This window comes from Salpingoeca rosetta (genome assembly GCF_000188695.1).
Source record: "Salpingoeca rosetta unplaced genomic scaffold supercont1.1, whole genome shotgun sequence".
NCBI classification, from domain to species: Eukaryota; class Choanoflagellata; order Craspedida; family Salpingoecidae; genus Salpingoeca; species Salpingoeca rosetta.
The window spans coordinates 2,196,906-2,212,304 of NW_004457740.1; the positions used below are offsets into that span (position 1 = coordinate 2,196,906).

The 15,399-nt window shown below is 58.1% G+C and overlaps 3 protein-coding genes across 3 annotated transcripts in view; 2 read left to right on the forward strand and 1 right to left on the reverse strand.

Annotated features, from left to right (window-relative positions):
* PTSG_00499 (uncharacterized protein) overlaps nt 1-3,070 on the reverse strand; it is a gene marked incomplete at its 5' end in the record, with an annotated part of 6,788 nt that extends 3,718 nt beyond the window's left edge. Inside the window, 10 exons of the mRNA XM_004998986.1 lie at nt 213-311; nt 491-625; nt 821-857; nt 1,062-1,192; nt 1,454-1,570; nt 1,771-1,830; nt 2,020-2,127; nt 2,405-2,581; nt 2,769-2,870; nt 3,032-3,070. Of these exons, the coding sequence (XP_004999043.1) occupies nt 213-311; nt 491-625; nt 821-857; nt 1,062-1,192; nt 1,454-1,570; nt 1,771-1,830; nt 2,020-2,127; nt 2,405-2,581; nt 2,769-2,870; nt 3,032-3,070 (1,005 nt within the window). The remainder of the gene's footprint in view (nt 1-212; nt 312-490; nt 626-820; nt 858-1,061; nt 1,193-1,453; nt 1,571-1,770; nt 1,831-2,019; nt 2,128-2,404; nt 2,582-2,768; nt 2,871-3,031) is intronic.
* A 472-nt stretch (nt 3,071-3,542) lies between these two features.
* PTSG_00500 (uncharacterized protein) lies at nt 3,543-4,133 on the forward strand (the record flags this gene model as incomplete). Its single annotated transcript, XM_004998987.1, has 2 exons — nt 3,543-3,777; nt 3,955-4,133. The coding sequence occupies 2 exons, from the start codon at nt 3,543-3,545 to the stop codon at nt 4,131-4,133; spliced, it is 414 nt and encodes a 137-aa protein (XP_004999044.1).
* Nucleotides 4,134-4,747: 614 nt separating this feature from the next.
* PTSG_00501 (laminin B1) lies at nt 4,748-15,171 on the forward strand (the record flags this gene model as incomplete). The annotated part of the gene is made up of 12 exons (XM_004998988.1): nt 4,748-5,038; nt 5,426-5,776; nt 6,126-6,227; nt 6,506-6,588; nt 6,904-7,047; nt 7,183-7,279; nt 7,866-8,347; nt 8,615-9,245; nt 9,516-9,589; nt 9,818-14,336; nt 14,668-14,807; nt 14,979-15,171. 12 exons carry the CDS (start codon nt 4,748-4,750, stop codon nt 15,169-15,171), a joined length of 7,107 nt encoding a protein of 2,368 aa, XP_004999045.1.
* Nucleotides 15,172-15,399: the final 228 nt, after the last annotated feature.

The following is a 15,399-nucleotide window of genomic DNA, read 5'->3' on the forward strand; positions in this document are numbered from 1 at the left end:
AGAGAGAGAGAGAGAGTGTGTGTGTGTGTGTGTGTGTGTGTGTGTGTGTGTGTGTGTGTGCGTGTGTGTGTGTGTGTGAAGATAATGTTTCGTGAGGATGGGTGACAAAGTACGACGTGGAAGCGTGTTCTCAACACCGGTATCGAAAGGACGGCGGGTGCATCAGCAACATCAACAGCATTCAACAGCATTCAACTCCATGAAGACCGCACCGATTCTTGGAGGGCATGGATGGTAGATTCCAGCCTCGCCACTTCCTGGCCCGTTTCCGTCTTGAGTGTGCCAGCAAGTGTCCCCTGCTCACTCGACAGCTGCAGTGCAAGTGGTGCGATGGGCGATAGGCTCGTGAGCGCTGGTGGAACAAACATTATTACTGATCATGGGCATGGGAGCACATGCGGGGGCAACACATGATCAGGACATACAGACACAACAGGCGCTGCTGCAACCAATGCCCACACCCGCACAGGCCAAACAGACGGACGGACACCTGTTGTGTTTGCTGCTGTATTTCACGCGTGACGTCTGCGAGCTTTGAGTGAATGGTCTGTGTCTTTGTAGTCAGATCGCTCGCGTGCTGTTCGCGCAACTCCTTCAACTTCTCCTCCACAAATGCGGTCATGGACTGCAAGGTATCGTAAGGTTATTTGTGGATGTGTGTGAGTGGATGTGTGGACGTACATGTGTGTGTGTGGTTGCACATGGGTGGATGTGGTGTTGTGGATGTTTCAGTGTTGGCAGCGCCTCGCTTGACACATACACACACATGCACACACATGCATGTATGTATGTATGTATACATGCACGCGCGCTGTCATACTTTTGCTGCGTCTTCTGACTTTCGTTCGCGTTCGTCCCTGTGAGCGGAACACGAACCATGGGCGTGCGTGAGCAAACCGATGCAGCAGTGAGGAGACAGATCGACACACGTAAATGCATAACCCAAAAGACAAGCAAGCAAGCAAGCAAGCAAGCCAAGCAAGCAAGATGGCAAAGCAGGCAAGGTGGCAAAGCAAGAAGGCAAGGAAGCAGCGCAAGTTCGCAATGCAAGCCAGACCCACCGTTCGTGTTCCATTGCGCGGCGAATGTCCTCCAGTGCGGCCTGCACGGACATGTGTTCCTGTTGCTGCTGAAGCCGCAGATCATTCATGCTGTCGTGCGCCGTACGCACCTCGCGTAGTAGCTGCCCGACCTGCAGCGGCGTGATGTCGACAATAAGGAAGGAATACACAGACACAGACACACAGACAGACACACACAGACACACACACACACACACACAGGCAGCAGGCAGACACACAGAGAGACAGAGAGACATACAGACGGACACACCCACTCACGCACCCACCCACACCCACCCACACCCACCCACACCCACCCACACCCACCCACACCCACCCACACCCACCCACACACACACCCCACGCAGACAGATACAGACAGACCGACAGACCTTTCCGTCGAGGTTCTCCACGCGAACGTTGAGTGCGGCCTGGGCTTCTGTGAGACCGGTCGCCTGCATGTGTCCGATGGAGTCCGTCGACGTCTTGCTTGCAAGGCTGTGGTTGACCTGAAGTGGTGTTGGAGGTGAAGCAAGCATGGACACCGAATTTCGTGGTGACGTGCGAGCGAGCAGGGCTTGCGCTTATCAACGCTCTTGATGGAGAAACATGTGTACAACATACAAGCACAACACATGCACAAGCACAACACAACACATACACAAGCCCAAGCAGCAAGTCTCAGCAACGTGTGTTGCGGCGGCTGCACCTGCACTGCGAGCGCATCCACGCGTTCGCCAAACCGTCGCAGCTGGTCTTGAATGGCCGTCTGTTTGTCATTGGTGGTGATGCTGGCATCATGAGCGCACGGCCATCACGTGGTGGTGTTGGCATGGCGTATGGCTGGGGCGAGGGCGCAGGTGTGAAAAGGAGAGCGTGGAAGGTGCCACATTCATAACGTTTCATGGCTGTCGCGCGTATTTGTGCTTGTGCAAAGACGAGCGCGTGGTGGCCCCACCTGAAACGCCTGTTGCGAGGTGGTGACGGCTTGAAACGCTTCCCGAACACGTGCGTTGACGTGTTCCTGCTGTACGTGTGTGAATCCCAACTGGGAAAAGCTTGCATCCTTGCAGCGAAAAGCAGAGTAAATTATGGTAAACCGTATGTAACCGGTGTTACGACTTGACATGCATTGCTTTCATGGAGCCGGCAGGGGGGCAGGCAGACAGAGGTGCAGGTAGGCAGACACAGGCACACAAACAGACAGATAGGCAGGCAGGCAGGCACACGCACACACACAGACAGGCACACAAAGAGACACACACGGACGCACGCAGAAACACACAGACACACATACATACACAGACAGACAGACAGACACCCACAGACAGACAGACACCCACCAGTTTGGACTGTAGTGCTTGGCAGTACTGACGAACGCCGACGAGTTGTTCGTTGATGCGGGATTCAACAGCCTCCAACTCGCGGTTCAGGGACTTGACCACGTGCGTGATGGAGGACACATGGTCCGACAGCATCTTGCGTCGCTGTTGCTCATCGCGCCAAATCTCCTGGCTCATCTGTGTTGTACGCGTTTGATGAAGCCGTACAAGTGTGCGAGTGAGCATTGTGACGGTGCGAGCGTGTGCTTGCACATATTGGGGGCCTACAACGCAGGCTGGACACCCCGGATTCTGTGTTGGTGCGTCGTAACTCGGCAAGCAAAGTTGTGCCGCCACACGGTAGCGCCTGCTACGAGCGTGTCACCTGGAATGCGCTGTCAATGTCGGACTGTGCCTGTAATGCCTCGCGCAGCAGCACTTTGGCTGACTGTTCTGTTGCATGGAGCTGTCGCTCGATCAAAACAAACTATGACGCGTGGTGCAGTGTGTGTGTGAGTGTGTGTGAGAACAGAAAGAGAGAGAGAGAGAGAGAGAGAGAGAGAGAGAGAGAGTGTGTGTGTGTGTGTGTGTGTGTGTGTGTGTGGGTCCTTGCGTGCCTGAGGTAATGTCCCTATCGGGTCCCGTCACGTTGCCGCCCTCGCGGCCTTTGTATAGTCGATCTGGCATGCTTAAGGCTCATTTTTAGGCAGCGCTAGTACATAATGGAGAACTAAGAGACTGGCACCGACTCAACTGATAAACTAGGAAGCTCAACCGTGTTTATATCATGATTATCGTGAACCAGGGAGATCACACACAAACACACAAACACGCACGCACGCATGCACACACACAAACACGCACAAACACGCACACACACATACGCACACACACACACACACACACACACACACACACACACACACACACACACACACACACACACGTACACACACACACACACACACACACACACACACACACACACACACACACACACACACACACACACACACACACACACACACAGTCTGTTTACCTTCTGGGCGGCGTGTCCGTTGCGCCTTGTTCCCAAGGGAAGACCATTGTGGCAAAATGCATTTTACCCACAGGCCACCGAACACGCACACAAACCCCAAACAAAAAAACCGACCAAACAATGCAGCCGCAGCAGCGGACCAAGGCGGTGGCGGTGGTGAGGATGATGATGACCGCGATTGCGACGCTGCTGGTGCTCTTGCTGCTGACGTGCACTGCTGTTAATGTGCATGGCGCAGGGCCGAGCTGCCTCCCGCGCACGGCGCTGTACGTCGAGGACACCTGGCGTGTCATTGGGTCCAACCTTGATGCCGCCGAGTACTCGGCAGCAACCACGTGCGAGTGGCACATTCAAGGTCGGTTCATCTTGTCGCCCCTTTTCTGGTTGTCGTCGTCGTCATGTTTGTGATCTGGGCTTACCACCATCATGCGCTGGCGCACGTACTCCCACCACGCGAAGCAGTCGCATGCGCGCTGATATGTTTCTGTCCTTTTCCTTGTTTTCGTTGGATGTGTCGTTGTGTGGTGTACAGGGCCACCATCATCGCGCATTGTGTTGCACATGCTCAATTTCACAACGGAGTGCAGCTATGACTTCGTGCACATCTACGATGGAGGCACTCACCAGCATCCCCGCATCGGTTCTCTATCGGGAGCTGCTTCGCCGCCTCCCATCGTATCCTCGTCCAATGAGGTGAAGACTGCCGCGTGATTGGGAGAGCAACACACAGAGAAACCTACAACGATGCACAGACACAGCCACAGACAAAGACACGGACACAGACACAGACACACAGGCACAGACACAGACACACACACACACACACACACACACACACACACACAGACACACACGCAACACACAGACACACACGCAGCCACACAGACACACACGCAGCCACAGACACAGACACAGACACACACACACACACACACAGACAGATACGCACACAGACACAGACACACACAGACACAGACACACACGCAACACCTTCGCCAAGTTCACGGCTTTCTTTCCTGCCTTGATCTTGCGCTTCAGGTGATTGTACACTTTGACAGCGACTCCAACTACGTGCTGCAAGGTTTTCGCTTGGAGCTTGCGGCGTTTTCAGACCCAGTCGCTCTCGCCGTGGCCACGAACCTGTCATGTCCAGCTCAGGGTGAGCCAGCGCGCGCGTGTGCGTGCGTATGTGTGCATGCTCTGTGTGTGTGCGTACGCGTGTCTTGGTGGTACTGGTATGCAACAGCGTTGCGTGAGGCCCATGAACACGTTGAAGGCACGTGCCCGACTTTACACGTTGTGTTCCTCCCCCCAATTCTGTGACCATGGCAGCATGCGATACGACTCAACACGCGGCATCCTGCGGCCACTGCACGTGCAACCCGTGGGAAGTGGACTGCCCTCTCGCGCCCTGGGCTCGCGTTGCCGCGGACCCTGTCCCTGTCGTGTCAGAGCACGGCGTCGCAGCACACGCTGCTGTTTACCACGCACAGCTCGACGTCCTGGCCACTTTTGGCGGGCTCACCGTCAACGGACCATCGTCGCAGACGCGCATGTACAATTTCACAGCACAGGGATGGACCACCCTCGCTCCCGCAGCAGCTTCACCGGCCCCGGTGCGCACGTGTACTTTGTGTGTGGGTGTGTGTATTGTGTGTCGTGCGTGCGTGTGTGTGTTTATGTGTGTGTATGTGTGTATGTATTGTGTGTGTATTGTGTGTCGTGCATATGTGTGTGTGTATTGTGTGTATGTGTGCGTGTGTGTCTACAGTCCTGCAGGTGCTGTATGCACGTTTGGGTGCATACGTGCATGATCGACACTCGTACAGGCGATTGCTTGTTGGTGCAGCTGGATGTCAGCATGCGCCTGTCATCCCCTCCCCTCTTGCCTCACACCACCGCTTCCCACACTACCATTCGCCTCACCCCACCATGCCTTGCTGCCCCCTCTCCCCTACATGTCCGCCACGGTACCCCCCCCCCCCAAATCACCGTGCTGCCAGGCCGCCCGGTATTCGCACGCCTTCTGGCTCGACGGTGACGCGCTACACATACACGGCGGCGTCAACGCTTCCGAGCGCACCGCTGCCGCATATGGCATTGCACACCACCCAGCACACTACACGGATGACCACTGGCGCTTGGACCTCCAGTCTGGCGTGTGGCGGCGTGTTGATGCGCGCGGTGTGCCACCACCAGCAGTTGCCGGCCACACAGCCACACTTGTTGGGGACACGGTGTATGTTGTTGGTGGCCGCACTGCAGACACGCTGTTCAGTGCATATGTGCACGCGTTCAATGTGACGGACGAAGCATGGTCACGCATTGTGCCGCTCGCTGCGCACTTGGGCAAGGTACATGTTGTGTTGGCCATGTGTGGAAGTGGGCGGTGGGACCTGTGGTGCGTGATATGCTTGGACTACTCTCTGCGTGCTCGTGTTTGTGTGCACGTGTGTGTGTGTGTGTGCGTATCAGTCTGTTCTTGTGTTTGTCCCCATCTCATTTCATCTCTTCTCATCCTCCCCCTCTCCCTTTCTCTCTCTCTCTTCTCTCTCTTCTCTCTCTTTCTCTTTCTTTCTCTCTCACAAACACACTCTGTTTTTTTCTCTTGCTCTCTCTGACTCACTCACTCACACACACACACACACACACACACACACACACACACACATACACACACATGCGTCCCCGCAATGGCACCAGGTCTCTGATCACGCTGCTGTGTATCATCCGCAATCGCACGCCATCATCGTCAGTGGCGGGTACATCCCAGGCAACCTTCGCTTCCCGGGCCGCACATCACAGGTCAGCCGCAGAGGTGTTTGGGCGTGTGTCTGTATGTGTGTATGTGTGTGTGTGTGTGTCTGTATGTGTGTATGTGTGCGTTCGTGTGTGTGTGTATGTGCCTTTGTGGACGTGAATTTTGTGTTGAGATGTCAGTGAACCACGCGCGCGTGTATATGTGTATGTGTATGTGTGCCTGTGTGCGTGTGCATGAGTTTGCGTGCGTGCACTCACATCACCGATATGTCGCCTTGCTCGTCGTGTTGTGTCGCGTGTGTGAATGGCTGTGTGCCGTGCAGGTGCTGCTGTTTTCGTTGACGGAGCCGTCCTGGCGTGTGCTCGTGGCACACGATGACAGCCGGCCCACGCTCGCCTTCCACAGGTACATGCGAGGCACTGACAACCACAACAACCCCATGTGTGTGGGCGCTGCTCTGCTTGAATTGGACAGCACAAGTGACCTTGATAATGGCTAAATCATGTCTGCTTGCACACTCACTTGGCCACTTGGCCCAACTCACCTTCTCTTGAAATACCCAAACACACACACACACGTACACACACACACACGTACACACACACACACACACACACACACACACACACACACACACACCACACACACACACACACACACACACACACACACACACACACACACACACACACACACACACACACACACGTACACACACAGTGCGGTGCTGTGGGGAAGGTTCATGGTTCTGTTTGGAGGGTTTCGCCACAGCCATTACGAGGACGAGGAGTGCCACTCCAACGACCTTCTCGTGTTTGATGTCGACTGCGCCACCTGGCACCCGCACACACCCGCACTCAACAGGTAGCTCGCTGCTGTTCCGGCTCTTGTGTGTGGGCCTTTGCTGTTTGGTCAATCGTGTGCGCATGCATATCGACCACCACCACCACACCACCACTCAACATCACCACACCACCACGTCATCTTCATCGCTGCCAGTCCGTTCAGCGGGCGGTTTGCGCACGCTGCTGCCGTCCGCAATGGCCACATGCTCCTCCACAGCGGGTTCTCAGGCATCTTCCACACCGATCTTCTCGTGCGTACATGTTCCCGTCAGGGCACGTGTTGCTGTGGGCTTGTGGTGCTGTGCGCGTGTGTGCCTGTGTGTGCCCGGTTGGTTGCTTTGGCTGCGATTGAAACAGGGCCTCATCTGTTGTCCCACAGCCGTTGGAATACCATTGCAGTTGGCGTGACTGACCCTGGACACACACACACACACACACACACACACACACAACCGTCAGGCTGTTGAGCTGCCCGCAACAGATTGGTGTGGATGGCAGAGCGAAGACACGTGTACACAAGTCACAGGCTGTGCTCTGTGTGGCAGCAGCAACAGCAGCAGCAGCAGCAGCAGCAACACACCAATGCCGATGGCAGCAGCAGCAAACGCAACGTGTGTCAGCCAGGACAATGTTACGGTATTTGAAATGCCCGGCAACACGACCACATGCATGCTTGCTCCAAGCACGTGCACCCACCGCTGCAGCCTCTACGACACATGCACGGACTGTGCGTTGGACGCGGAGTGTACGTGGTGCGCGACAACGGGCACCTGTGCGCGTGCCATCGACAATGCCACCTGCCCCACGCCTGTGGCCTCCACACTCGCCATGTGCCAGATCACTGATGCCAGCACATTAACGGGGCGCATGGGGTTTTCACGCTTTGAGCGAGCAAGCATGCCTGCCCGCGACAGCGATGTGATTGCGGATGTGTTCAACCCATCTGTTGGCGTTGCTGCATCGGTGGTCTCTGTTGTTGACGAGGCGAACCGGGTCTCAGTGCCGCGGCACACACTGTTCCTCGCCACCATCGTCGCCAGCGTCACGGGTGTGCACGGGTTTGGCGTGAAGAGCAACGATCCTGATGGGTTCTTCGGTGTGTGGGCGGCGCCTGAGGTGGCGTGGCAGAATGCAACCACTCCCCCGCAGGGCAGCCGTCTCTTGTTCGTGCAGCACACTTCGCAGACGCGCGGCATGGTTGTGTATACCAGCGTCAACATGACAGCAGGACAGCCGTATTACCTGGCGTTCAGCACGGGTGCCCGCGGTGGCATTCGATACGAGGCCAAGTTGGAGTGGAAGCAGCCAGCTGACGCTGCGTACGTGTGTTGTGTGTGTGTGTGTCATGTGTATTGTTTGTGATTGAGTGTGTATTTGTGTTTGCGTGTGTATTTGTGTTTGAGTGTGTATTTGTGTGTGTGTGTGTGTGTGTGCGTGTAGGGTGCATCTTTGTTTGTCTTGTTTAGCCTACTCGCTTGTGCTTGAACTTCAAAAGTCCATGTGCTTGCCTTGCGATGCGTGATGTTCCCCGTTCATTCCCTCTCTTATCCGATTCGCAACACACACACACACACATTCACATGCAGGTTTCGTATCCTAACCGCAGACGATGGCGTGCATCAGTTTCAAACGCGCGCATGTGCACGGCACGCTGACTGCAGCTCGTGCCTGTACGACGCTGCATGCTTCTGGTGCGATGGCCAGTGCCGTTCTTCCAATGACACCGCCACCAGCACTGCCAACACCACCACCACCACCACCACCACCACCACAAGCAGCGGCAGCAGCATGGCGTGTGCATCCGCGCCCGTTTTGTCCGCTGGTTTGTGCACGGACTGCAGCACAGCGCTCACGTGCCACGAGTGCGTAGACGATGCAGTCCCCGGCTGCGCGTGGTGGCGCGACACGTGCGTTCCGGTTGCTGCTGTGTCGGATAATTCGTCCACCACAGACGCGGCGGCGTGTCCCGCCCCCTGCAGCCGTCGGGAGGACTGCAGCGCGTGCATTGGAGCGGATGCCGGTGCCACATGCGTGTACTGCGAGTCAACGGCGTCGTGTATCGACAGGGCGACCTCCACAGCCGTCAATGCGTTTGGCCAGTGCCTCAGCTTTGCGTACTCTTCAGACGAGTCTTCACAGCCGTGTGCAAACTGCTCCGTTCACGCCACCTGCGATACCTGTCTCAACAAGCTGGGCTGTGGCTGGTGTGCTCACCCAGTAAGTGCACTCATCTCGCGTTAGTGTGTAGTGTGTGTGGTGTATTGTGTAGTGTGTGTATTGTGTAGTGTGTGTGCACCTGCATCTGTGCTTGTCTGCATGTCTGTGCGTGTTTACTTTGCATGTGTTTTCAACTGCTGATTTGTACATGCGTGTCTCATCAACTGGTGCTCGCATGTGTTCGGCATCATATCATGCTGGCAATCCTCGGCTGCTGTATTTCCTCCCCAACTTTATCACACACCATCACACCACCACCATTCATGATAGGACGATGGGGATGTGGGAGCATGCGTGAGTGGGGACTTTGACGGCCCTGCTGAGCAACAGTGTCCCCTCGTGTCGTTGCTTGCAAACACGACCACCAGCTGTCACAACGCGACCACCGCCGCAAACAGCACCATCACGACGCAGGAACCTACAACGACCGGCGGCAACAGTGCAGCAACGGCAAACACGACGACCACAGCTGCGCCGCTGTCCACGTCATCAACGCCGCTTCCACTGAACGCAACTGATCCCAGCTCCAACACCACAACCACCAACACGACAATGGATGCAGTTGCGTGCAGCGCCAACAACACGTATGTGCTTGAGCCTGCGCGTGGCGAGTTCTACTACCCGCACTGCCCGGATGTGGACGAGTGTGCACTTCAGATTGACGACTGTGGGCCCAATGCCGTGTGTCGCAACACCAACGCCAGCTACGTGTGCGAGTGCGAGCCTGGTTACGCCTCAGCATCGGTCCTGTTCCCCGGGCGGAGCTCCGCCCCCTGTATGCCGCAGTGCACGAATGCATGTGTGCACGGCACTTGCACAGCGCCTGACCAGTGCACGTGCGACGTGGGCTGGGCAGGTGCCACCTGTGACGTGGACTGCGGGTGCAACTTCAACGCAGAGTGCACCAACGCCACCACATTCGGCGTCTGTCCTGTGTGCCTGCACAACACCACAGGTCCGCAGTGCGGGACGTGTGCTCCCGGGTTTTACGGTAATGCGACCGACCCGGGTGTTGGCTGTCGTGCGTGCGAGTGCAACGGCAACGGTGACGCTGCAAAGGGCACGTGTGACCCATCAACCGGTGTGTGCTACTGCACCAACTACGCTGCTGGCGACAGCTGCGAGCAGTGTCAGCCTGGGTTCTACCGGCGCAACGGGCGGTGCTACGCTGGCTGCCGATACGACGACCGCGCCTACAACGCTGTCGGGTGGACGAGCCGCGTTGCGCTGGTGGAGCCTGCTGCCGGCTTTGGGACCCACACGGACGTCCGCAGCACCCACACCTCAGACACATCGTGCATGTGGCTGATACGTGCGCCCGCAAACCACAGCATTCGCGTCACGTTTGAGTTTGTCTCTGTAGAGTGTGCATACGACTACGTGCACGTGTTTGACGGCGCTGCGCCGCATTCGTCGAAGGTGCTGGCCATGCTCAACGGGGAGCTGCCCACAACAACCGTGTATTCGTACACGGGCGAGGTGCTGGTGGTGTTGTTCTCGGACATCAGCTACGAGCTGCGGGGCCTGGAGGCCACGTACGCCATTGAGGAGTGCCCTGCGCTGTGCTCTGGCCACGGGTCGTGCGATGGAACAGGCCGCTGCCGCTGCGACCCCGGCTGGTCGGGCGACGCCTGCGCTGCTGAAAACTGCCCTCGCAACTGCTCAGAGCACATGGGCCAGGGCACGTGCAACGCTGCGCGGACGGCGTGCGTATGCACACCTGGCTACACCGGACGCGACTGCAGTGCGCAGGAGCAACCAGGGGTGTGGCGCCCGCTCCTTGTCGGCAGTGCTGGTGATGCTGGTGATGCTGGTGGTGCTGGTGCTGCGGCACCTGTGGGGCGATCGGGGCACACGGCCGTGCTGAACGCCGCAGGCACGCAGCTGTGGGTGTTTGGTGGCCTGCGCGGCAATGAATACCTCGGGGACACGTGGGTGCTTGACTTGGACACGCGGGTGTGGTCGGAGTTTGAGATGGCGCCCAGCTCCCTCACACCGGCAGGGCGACACCTGCACGTGTCGGCGTGGTTTGACGACCGCTTGTTTGTCATGGGTGGCGCAACGGGGCCCGCCACATACACCAACGACGTCTGGCGTTTGTCGCTCGACAAGCAGGCCTGGACGCACGTGTCAACGAGCGGGGACGCGCCGCCAGCCACCGCAGGCCACTGTGCGGCTCGCGTCGACAACACCCTCTATGTGTTTGGTGGCCTTTCACAGGATGTTGGGTTGGCAGCGACGCTGTACGCGCTTGACTTGGGCAGCAGCGTGTGGACGCGGGTGTCGACGTTCGGGTCGCGGCCGGACGGGCACTTTGCCGCCACGCTCGTGCACGACGCAGCGCGCAACCAGCTCATCCTCTTTGGCGGGCGGCGGTACGTGTCGCCGGGCACGCTGCGGGACCCCGTGCGCAATGCAGTCATGCGCATGTTTGACCTCAGCACCAACGCGTGGCGGGTCGCATCAACAGCGCCCATCTTCTGTGAAAGCGCATCCTGCATTGCGCGCTCGCAGCACGCGGCAGCTGTTGTTGGCGACTACCTGGTGGTGCACGGCGGAAACCCGTTTCTGCACCGAACACAGAACATGTGCCACTCTGACGAGACGCTCATCTTCAACATCCCCTGCGGGAAGTGGATTGCAGACACCACGGCTGCGGCCGAGGCAGCTGCCACCTCAGGCAGCGATGGTGATATGACAGCATCGCTGGTTCCGCTGCTGCGGAAAGCGCACCAGGCCGTTGCTCTGCCGAGCGGTGAGGTGCTCATATTCGGTGGTGTCTCCACGTCCGCCCTCAACGACGTGTACGTGTACCGCCCGCGTGCCGAGTACTGCGCGTTCCACTTATCCGTTCGCAACTGTGATGACGACCCTTCGTGTGTTTGGAACGCCACCGCCAGTGCGTGCGTGGTGGCGTCGGGTGCGGGTCTGCGCAACTGCACCTCGCCCTTCACCGATGCAGCGGCGGCCCAGTGCACCGATCGCTCCCGGTCTCGTGGCCTCTTCTCCCAGGACGAGTGCCGCGCGTGTGTGTCACACGATGCGTGCGAGTACTGTCCCAGCACGACCAGCTGTGCGGCGACCAGCGACGCCGCTGCGTGCCCGCAGTCCTCGCCTGTGGTCTTTGATAGCTCGAGTGACGCGTGTGGCGACTGCTCCCACCTCATGACGTGCCGCTCCTGTCTCTCCGACCCAGCGTGCACCGTTGGCCAGGGTGTGTGCGCAGAGCGAGCAGCGCCGGCCACCACCCCTGTGGACGTGGATGCCGTGTGCCTCCCCTCCTGCACCGTTCACACCACGTGCGGCGATTGTGCGACGCAGAGCGGGTGCGTGTGGTGCGAGGGCACGCAGTCGTGTGTCTCCTCAGCCACCGTGACCACGGAGTTTGCGTTTGGACAGTGCTTCCGCTATGCGGGCGAGGCTTCAACGTGCCCCATCCTGGACTGCCAGGATGCGAGCGAGTGCGACGACTGCTTGGCCATGGCACGCTGCGGGTGGTGTGCGGACCCTGGCCTGAACGGCACTGGTCAGTGTCTCCAAGGAACACTCGCAGGCCCTGGTATCTACGCGTTCAACACCTCAAGCACATGCAGTGGTGCGCTGCGCAGCGTCGTTGGTGAGGCAGCCCTCGCCCTCCCTGCTGCATTTCGCAACAACGACGACGACGACGATAGTGATGGGACCGCCATCCTGGCGCGGGTGCCCGAAGACACGCTCAACCACACGACGTGGAACAGCATCGACTGCCCGGATGTGGACGAGTGTGCGCTTGGGACTGCGCTTTGTAGCGACATTGCTGTCTGCATCAATGAGGACCCACGCCTCGTGCCCGGCTCTCGCGGGTACCGGTGCCTGTGCCCGGCCAACTACACGCTGCTTGACGACGGGGTGACCTGCGCTGCGGTGTGCAGCACCTACGGTTGCGTGAACGGATTCTGCTCCCGGCCAGACGTGTGCGATTGCTACCAGGGCTGGTACGGGCGAAACTGCACCTCCAACTGCGGCTGCAACGGCCACTGCACGTGCAGCGATACCAGCGCGCGCAGCGCCTGTCTCGACAACACGGAGGGGCCGGACTGCGAGCGCTGCCAAGACGGGTTCCACGGCGCTGCCGAGGGTAACGGGACGTGTCTGTCATGCTTGCAGGTGTGCAATGGGCACTCGGTCCACTGCCGGCCCAATGCCGTGCCTCTTCCTGGGCAGGAGAATGAGCCCGTGTGTCGCAACTGCTCATACCCGTCACGCGGCAGCTACTGCGAGCAGTGCATGCAGGGCCATTTCCTGGATCCCGCCATTCTCAAGAGCGCACGCGACGCCGGGTTGGCGCCCCTGGACTACATTGAGCAGAATGCCAGCACCGTCAACAGCTCGTGCGTGCCATGTCAGTGCAATGGCCACAGCAGCGTGTGTAACTCAATCACGGGCGAGGAGTGCCAGTGCAAGGACAACACGCTGAGCTCGGCCAACAACTGCGACGAAGACGAGTATGGTTCGTGCTACCATGCGCAGTGCGACACGTGCATGGACTCGCAGTCCTACAGCGGCGTCGTGCTGCAGCTGTCTGGTGATCCGCGCGACGGGCGCCCATGCTTTGTCGTGCCATCTGCCGATGTTGCTGTGCAGCAGCAGCTGGGCCCCGGGGACCTCATCACATTTGAGATTACGCCCAAGTTCACCAACGTCAACATGCGGCTGTTTGCGGAGGTTGATCGCGCGCTGCCGTCGCGTGTGCGCATGTACGTGCTGCGTGACGCCAACGTGACTGTCGACGAGAGAACCCACCAGCTGGAGTTTGGGCAGGCGCCCGTGTTTGCGGAGGATGTGGAACGCCGCACCCTCTTCGTTGCAAAGTACAAGGCGTACCGGTTTGCCGAGGACAGATTCTTCGTTGCGCTGCACAACACGGGGGCAAACGCGACGTCTGTGCTGTTTTATTTTACGCAGCCTGTGGTGAGCATTGATCTTGTGGTGTTCTTCACCGTCTTCTTCTCCGCGTTTTTCCTGTTTGCCGGCGTTGTGATTGGCGCATCCAAGATCCACGTCGTCCTGTCGGAGCGTGCAACCACAATCCAAGAGCAAACACAGATGCAGGTGTGTACACACACATATGTGTGTGTGAGTGTGTGTGTGAGTGTGTGAGTGTGTGTGTGTGTGTGTGAGTGCGCTATACGCAACGCGCGCGTGTGTGGTGTATGTGAGGCGAATGCAGTGCACACATGCGCTTGTGTGTGTGTGTGTGTGTGCGTGTGCCTGTAAGCGTGCTGTGCTGTAGTGTCAGCGACGTATCATGCTTCTTGATGCGTTTTGTTTCTTGATGCATTTTGTTTGATGTATGCCTCTGTGCCACCACCGCACTCTCCCTACCTTTTCGCAACACGCAACTGATGCTTGCGCTCTGCTCCTGGTGATGGTGTTGGTGCAGACGCTTGCGCGACGGCCAATGGGAAAGCTGCTGCTGGCGTGGGGCCCTCCGGTTATTTCTGGCGACGCCGCCGTGAACGTGGCAAACGCCATCTCCACCGGCGAACTGCAGCCAACACCCATCGCCTCCCAGCCAACGCGGTGCGTGCCATACACTTTATGGTTGCAGCCGCCAACTTACGAGCGGCATTTTGATGTTCGTTTTCATTTCGCGCACGTGTTTTGACCCTGCTGCTCTTGTCATTCTTTGTTTGTATTGATGCCGTTGCTCATCACTGGCCTGCGTGCGCGCGTGTGTTGTCTATCTTGCAGGGGGAACCAGTCGTCGCTGGTGACAATGCTGGTGGAGCTTCCCAGCGGCACAGCTCATCGCAACCTGTCCCTGGCCACTGCAAACGTGCGCGTTCCACGTGAAGGCGGTGTGCGCAATCGTCGCTGGCGTCGTCGTCGTGGCGATGATGACGACAGCAACAACAGCAGCAGCATTTCAACTTCGCGCTTGTAACGACCCCGGTCGCACTGCACCTGTAATGCTGTTGTATCTGTGCGTGTGTGCGTGCGTGTGTGCGTGTGAAGTGTTAATTTTTATCTGGCGCCGGCCGCCAATCCACACCAGTATTTGTTCATCGCTTTCTTTGGTCCATGGCATCCGTCTTCACGATGCTGATAAGTTTGTTCGCATGGACCTCAATACACAATCCGATAACCGCAGCAAGTGATGGAATAAATCTCC